Consider the following 7,884-nt stretch of genomic DNA (forward strand, 5'->3'; position numbering starts at 1 on the left):
TTAAAATCAGCAATTTTATTTTATGAAAAGACAAAAATGGGTATAGACGGTCAAATAAGTATGCGAGATTCCAAAAGTTGACGTTTACTAAATGGTAAAAAGCAGAAACCATGCACGAGACGAGGATAGTCAAGAGAGAGCCGGCTTCCGAGACTTCCCGCCAGTCGTTTTCAGCCGCCTGGGGTCGTGTCTTCACGTGGCGTTTTCCTATTGGACAGGTGACGTTGCCCAATATAATCAGTCGTTTCTCTCTCCATTATTATTTCTTCTTTTTTTTTGGTTTTAAATTTTGAATTTTGAAAATTCCAAATTATGGTAACGTTCTTTTGTAATTTCAAAAAATAAGGAGTGGGCTTCAAAATTCAATTTAATTGAGATCGTCCCCTCCTCGGCGAATGGAGCCCAACAAGGATAAACTGGGTGATTAAAGACAATATATACTTGGCTCTTGTCGTTTCTCAGTGTTTCTGAAAACATGCTCGTAGATTGTGTGTCATAATATACGTGGAGATAGTTAAAAACACTTATTTTCAGTACTTACATTATTACATATGATATACTGATTTGTGGCTGAACTATTTCTCCTGCATTAAAACTTAGGAGTTAGGATCTCTTAGAAAAAAAAAAATCATTTGAATTTGGAGAGAGTTTAGAATTAGTTACGGCAATTTTTTTCAACGCATTACGTTTTGAGTTCAAATCATCATTTGTATAGATAAAAATAATGATGTCGATTGTACTTAAAAAAAAATGGAAACTGCTTAGCTATTGATTGACGTAGAACAAATTAAAGGTTAAGGTAACAAGTAACAATCTCATGAAGAATAATCACTTCCTTTTCTATCACATGGATGATTAACGATATTCAGATCGAATAAATTTTAACAAAATAATAATAGATATTAAAAGTACGAACAATTCTAATTAAATAATATTTCTACAAAAATGATATCGCAAACCACAGAATGGGCAGCTGGGTGGGGCATGGGATTTTGATTTGTCCGGAACACTACCTGTATTGGTGAGGTGTGTGTTCCCGTCACCTTGAAAAATTTCTCTACCAAAAGACACAACGAGACACTAACACCAAGGATATTTCCCTCCGGAAAAGGATCCTCGCCAGATCCTTTTCCTGGGGATCATAGGGATTTCGTGATGGTGACCATTCATCATACATCATGCGATCAGTTTTTATTAGGTACTTTTTATATTTAATTTTAAATTTTGAAATGATTTCTGACCGTACGATGTACGATGAACGGTCACAAGATCCCTAAGGTCCCCAGAAAAAGGATTCGACGAGGATCCTTTTCCTTTCCCTCCAATCAAATTAATCTTGGGACAATGGTTGACTTGTATATTTTTTTTTCCTTGAAGAATGCTAACGAGACTCTCTAAAAATGAGATTCTACATAGACTTTGTCATCTTACCATTTAAAATCAATTATCGTAGTAACATTATAAAACATTGTCCAAAAAATATAAGGTAGCAAAGAATTTATAGAAAGTCCCACTGTTAAGAGAGTCTTCTTATAATTTCTTTTTTTTCTTTGATGACTCACTTCACAACAACTTGACTCTGTTAACATGTAAAATAAAACACAAAAATAAAAACTCAACGAGAAAAGTAAAATCCTCCAACGAGAAGAGCAACAAAAGCAATTAAAAAAAAAAAAAATCCCAAACTAGACCTAAGACTTTCAACATATTTGGACTAAAATTAAATTTACTCAACCTTCGATTAAAATTAGACTAATAATTGACTTGGAATCGGGCTTAAAAAATGAACACTCAACATAAATAAGTAAAAAAGTTTTAATTTTATTCATCTCATTACCTTTGATTTTTGAACCACCAAAACCGAACCAATAATTTTCGGTTCGGTTCAAACTTTCTAGTTTCGATTCAAATTTTTCCAGTTTCAGTTCAATATTAAGTACGGTTTTTAATTTTATTTTCAATGCTCATCCCTACTTTTTAATTTTTATTTAAATAAAGTTAAGTTGCTTAATTTGCTGTCAAGTAAAGAGACACCCATCAACACCAAAGTGCAGGCGGAGGGTGGGCAGAGAGAATTTTGGCACAGGAGATCTGAACTCGTGGATGCTTGGAGTTGGGGCGTGCTGTTGCCTGTTGCCTGTCGTTGAGTGTGACGATGGTACGGGAAAGTGAGAAGTGGAGAAGTGAAAATACAAACACAAAGTACGGAATCTTGTGAAATTTCCGAGGAAGAGGAAGGTGACTCACGTCGAGTGTCCGAGTGTGGTGTCCTTCTCCTTACGGTTTCATTCTGCTCCATCCAAAACAAGTTCCCAACCAAGCTCTCCAAGCATAATACCCTCATAAATTAGATACCCCACCCACCTATTTTTTTTAGTTATTAATTAACTCTCGACATATTAGGATCTCGTTGTTGGTGTGGAAATCAAATTTATGATCAGGAGTGATTGAAATGTCTCTGTGAAACTTTTTAGCCTTCTAAAATGGTGGATAACTGTGGCTTGCCACCGGTTGTCTTCTTTTTGGAAGAAAAAAAATTGAATGACAAGTGCGTAATGAAATAGCATAAAATAAAGAATTGAAAGACAAATATGTGAATTGAGTTGTTAAACATAGATTAGACTATAGGGTTATGTTACACTACTCTAGAAGTAATTGAAAATGGAAGAGGATCCTTTATGGATCCACTTTGGCGGGATCATAGGGATCCTCACATCTTAACCGTTCATCGTATATCGTGCAATCAGTTTTCATCAGGTACTATTTGTGTTTAATTTTAAAAAAAAAAGTCAAATGTTCTGACACCACGATGCACGAAGAATAACTAAGATGTGAGGATCCCTATGATTCCCACAATTTAGATCCGAAGGGGATCCAAATCCATTGAAAATATGGTCCAATAACTAGTTGTTTGATGTAACGTGTGTTTTTTATTGGCTGGTGATGGAGAAGGGAGGTTAAATGAAAATGTAGAGACACCCTATATATATAGATAATTTGTCAATTGAAAAAGGTCATGAATCTCCCCTTCTATTAGGGAAGATTTTTCAATGTGCCAAGAACACAACCTGGTATATCAAGTGTAATAATATAATTGGTTAGAATTTTTTTTCAAGTTTCTAACCAATTCTATTATAACACTTGGTGTATCGAGCTGTGTTACCAACACACTGAGAAAACTTTCCTTCATTAGGTCTATTAAGTTTTTCAACACCTTTTGAATTAACCATAACTCTTCATATACAAGTGGTGTATCTTTTTATCTCTTAGTAGGAAATATTGGATTCAACTGTTAATAGTAATGCTATTTTTCACACTTTTTCTCTTGGTTAAGATGAGGTATCATGAATTGGATTTCACTGGAGTAAGTAATCTCAAGACTAAAGTGTTAACTTTGTTAACATTCCTCTTGTGTATGGGTTTTCACCGTTAACATGTTTACGCCAACTATCGTTCTTGAAATTTGAATTCAACATGTTCTCTAACAAAATAAAAGATTAATTATCACTAGACTAATTGAACGATCGTGAGCACACCGCATACTGACGCTATACCCGGTTTGCATATTCGGATATACGATAATACAGGGAGGTGTGGGAGGGTGGACTCACTCTCTGCTTCCATGGATTCGTGGTCCCAAAGCATGGGTGTTGGGTAGCACAGTGGAATTATGGAAAACTGAAAGTGTGAGAATGGAGAGGATTTGTATGCTACAAAAATATGTTTTTTTTTTTCATTAGACGATGTTTATTTCAAATTATTCTAATTTATAGAATGCGAGATTCAAACTTGATTGTAAAAGAGATGACAAACTACTTGAGCGAACTAATCTAAGTATTAACGGGTTAAATAATTATATCAGTTCGCTCAAGTAGTTTCAAATTTTATTTAGTCTCAAAGTTAAACATGCGTGACCGTGGCAATCCTTAAATAGAGATAAAAACAGATTGCAACCTAGTCATGAACAGAGAGCCAGAAAGGCACAAGGGTACCGTCACGTTGTGGGCTGGATAAATGGACATGGCCTGTAATTTATATGCATTGGAAAGTGCTAACATGGGCCTTTGGAACTCGAAACCAAATTTCACCAAACTATTTACTATCAGTGTTTTTCTGGTGCACATTTAAGTTATACATTTGAATAAAAGTTATTAAATTACATGATTTTATGGCTCTTATACACGTGTGTAATTTAAGTATGTACTTTTGGTGTGCACTAGAGAAAGCCTCCTATTTACCGTTCCACAGTTTTGAATTATTTGTACATTTGGATGATGACTTTCTCATTCTATGTATGTCATTAAGGTACACTCAACTAGTCTTTAAGTAAGGCTTACTTGACTAATTCATTGTGGGAGAAACGTGGCTCCTTTCTTTCGAAATAGAATATCCTACATTTCTGTTCATCACAAACTGACATGTATGTCGTAATTTCTCTTTTTGTACTTTTAATGTGTTATTTTTGTAAATATGTCAGATTGCGACGATAGCAAATTTAGGTGCCCATTAAAAACAAAGGCCATGCTCTTAAATTTGTTTTTCCTAAATCTAAGCAAATGAAGGGGGCATATATAGCATGAAAATGCAGAGTGCATAGAGCAAGAGGGAGGAGCCATGGACTCAAAGTGTTGTTCTGAATTATTTTGCAGCATATTCTCTGTTATTTTCTTGTCCAAGCAGTTGAGATGATAAAAGCTGAAGCTATCAATGCAAGTTGCAGGGAGGAAGGGAACTTTTTATAATGTCAGCAGAAGCACTTTTTCTCATATCAGCAGAAGCACTTTTTCTCATATCAGCAAAAGCACTTTTAATTGAAAAGAGCTGGAAGACAAAAAACCAACGTAAAAAAAAATATAAAAACAAGGAATTTTGCACCAGCCGGGAATCGAACCCGGGTCTGTACCGTGGCAGGGTACTATTCTACCACTAGACCACTGGTGCCTGCTTGAGAATCATTGGTCAAATATTATAATACAGATTGTAACGGGATCCATTTAATTTGTTTTCTGAACAATAAATAAATTAACCTTCTAATTAGTAACTCTCTTCCTCCAATTGCGTTAGTTAAGGGGAGGAGGAGGAGTGCAAAAGATGAAAAGATGAATGTCTCAATCCTAATGATAACATGTTATGTGGATAAAAATTTACACGCGTCTATATATCATTGACATGAGACGTCACGGTGACAGTGTACTTGTGCCATATAAGTTATTCTTATATGAATAATTACGAGCACATTACCTTAACCAAACCTGTCTAACCCACAATTGCCTCTCCAAGTGCACGCTGGTTTGTCATTTATGAAACACCCCCACTTTTATAAAGGCATATATCCTCAAAACCAATGACAATATCCTAAGCCCTCCTATCAGCTTCACGTTCAGTTTTTAACTCACCTTGTAATATACTGTTTGGAATTTGTGGCCGGTTTACAGCACTGTCTGTCTCAGGATCGTAGATGCAGCATAAGCCAAGCACAAAACACCAAAACTCCAAACAACAGAAGAACCAGACGTAAGTTTTGAATATGGCCTCCAGCTGCTTTCGTTTCTTTCCTCATGGTTTCTGACTACATATATATATATATGTTTTATATTACCAACAAATACCTACCTCACATGGTGCTCCAATTTAGGGGTTGGAGCTTTATTGTTACTCTTTGCTTGAAAGTTGAAACCCTAAATTTGTGGAGCAGGGGTGGAAATGTAGCCGTTAGGACTTACGATAACAGTGTTGTTTCTCAAAGACTCGTACAGAACATGGTCTCGCTCAACGTCGAAGTCATTGTCTATCTCGTTAGTATGCTAGATGAGTGTTTCAGAAGAATATTTGAGTAAAAGATAACTCAAAAGTGAGTTTAACTAGTCGATTGGCGATGTTGTTACGTTTCGAGTGTGCAATGACATAAAAACGAAGCCTTCCCGAAAGCAAAGATCTAAACTTTTAAATTCTCAAACCAAAACTTCAAAAGTGATTACAAGGAGGAAGTGGAGCTCCACACAAGCCAGGGTTATCTATGAAACCGGAAACAGGGATAATGGCTTTGTGAGGAGGAATTTTCCCACTCAAATGGTTCCTAGAAACATCAAATTCTTTAAGGTCTTTCAAATTCAGCACCTCCTTTGGAATATTTCCACTCAAGTTATTACTTGAAAGAAAAAGTGTAGTGAGTTTTCTGGCATCTCCAAGCTCTGATTGAATCCTACCCGAAAGCCGATTACGCGCAAGCTTTAGAACCTGCAAATCACTCAGTTTTCCCAATGACTTTGGTATGCTTCCTCGCAAGGGGTTGTTTGATAAAACTAGACTTTTGATGGATGCCATTGTGGGAATTTCTCCGATGTCCTCGTCAATCGGGCCGGTGAACATGTTGTTGGAAAGATCAATGGAGTTGAATTGTCCAAGAGGGTTTTGTGATTGTTTCGAAAATATCGAGCTCAGGTGGCCGGAGAACTTGTTGGAATGCAGATCAAGATCCATCAGAAGTGCAAGGTTTCTGAACTCTGCTGGGATTGATGAATGGAAACCATTGTTTGATAAGTTCAGAAATGAAAGGCTAGTCATGTTGCCTATCCAATGAGGCAACTTTCCTGTCAAGGCATTGCTTGATAAGTCAAGTATGGAGATAGATGATGAAGATAACCAATTCGGAAGGTGCCCTTCAATGCCGGTTTTCGCCAACAATAGCCGAAAAAGTTTCAATCTTGCAAAAAAGCTTGGTACACTAACCAATCCCAGTGGATTGAATGAAAGATCCAGAGTGTCTAGACTACGTAATTTTGCAAGCTGAGGAGGAATTTGACCAATGAGTCGATTTCTCGACAAATCTAGTGTTTGTAGGTTATGTAAATTGGAAAAACTTGAAGGAATCTTGCCTGTAAAACGATTGTTGGAGAAGAAAATATCAGTGAGAGTTGCAAGGTGGCCAATGGCTGCTGGTAGTTTTCCTGAAAGTTCGTTGTTCTCGAAAATGAGCCTTTCGATCTTTGGGAGCTGGCCTAGTGATGCTGGCAAAGCACCTGCGAGCTTGTTTTGGGATAACTGACAAAACCGCAGAGAATTAAGCCCGGAAATCGAAGAAGGAATGCTTCCAGTGAGCTGATTATGATTGAGATAGAGCAGGACTAATTGCGAAAGTGCACCAATGGACTGAGGTAGTCTTCCACTTATCCAATTTTCGGATAAATCAAGATATGTCAAGCTCTTAAGCTTGCCAATGGAGATTGGAATGCTTCCGGAGATGTTGTTTGCAAGGAGATCAAGCTTAGTGAGCAAAACCAACTTTCCTATTGAAGTTGGAATTTGGCCCGACAACTGATTTCCGGACAGGCCTAATTCCGAAAGAGAGCTCAAAGATCCAAAAACAGAGGAGGGAACAACCCCAGATATGTAATTGTTACCTAGATAAAGCTTCTCCAATCGAAAAAGATAGCGAAATGCTGTTGGTATCGAGCCAATGAGCATGTTTGAATCAAGGAAGAGATGAGTGAGGTGAGATAGCTTCCCAATTTCTTGTGGTATTGGACCCTTCAAGTCCTTGAGATTACTGAGGTCAAGAAGTTGAAGAAATGATAAGTTTCCAAGATAAGGGGACAAAGTACCGGACATATACGTGTCGACCAGGAAGTCATTGCCGGAAACAAGCCCCGGGCGTGAGACGTTGACAACTCTGCCGGAGGATTCACACGCGACGCCTTCCCAAGCGGAGCAGCAATCGGAGGAGATTGACCACGAATGCAGCAGTTTTGAAGGGTCAGAAACGATGTTGAGCTTGAAATGTAGAAGTGCTTGTTTGTCTACCAAATGACATGCTTTGGAGACAAGAAGTGAGAAGAGTTGTGAGAGAAAGAGGACTAGGGTTTTGTTGTAAATTGAGATCTTCAT

At 37.3% G+C, this 7,884-nt stretch overlaps 1 protein-coding gene and 1 non-coding gene across 2 annotated transcripts; both read right to left on the reverse strand.

Annotated features, from left to right (window-relative positions):
- Positions 1–4,870: 4,870 nt before the first annotated feature.
- TRNAG-GCC (transfer RNA glycine (anticodon GCC)) lies at positions 4,871–4,941 on the reverse strand. The gene has a single exon. It is a non-coding gene; the product is annotated as a tRNA-Gly (tRNA).
- Positions 4,942–5,947: 1,006 nt separating this feature from the next.
- On the reverse strand, positions 5,948–7,884 carry LOC137747795 (probable leucine-rich repeat receptor-like protein kinase At5g63930). Its single transcript, XM_068487941.1, has one exon. It carries the CDS (start codon positions 7,882–7,884, stop codon positions 5,965–5,967), a length of 1,920 nt encoding a protein of 639 aa, XP_068344042.1. The 3' UTR covers positions 5,948–5,964.

The sequence above is a fragment of the Pyrus communis genome, chromosome 10 (assembly GCF_963583255.1).
Source record: "Pyrus communis chromosome 10, drPyrComm1.1, whole genome shotgun sequence".
Classification (NCBI taxonomy): domain Eukaryota; kingdom Viridiplantae; phylum Streptophyta; class Magnoliopsida; order Rosales; family Rosaceae; genus Pyrus; species Pyrus communis.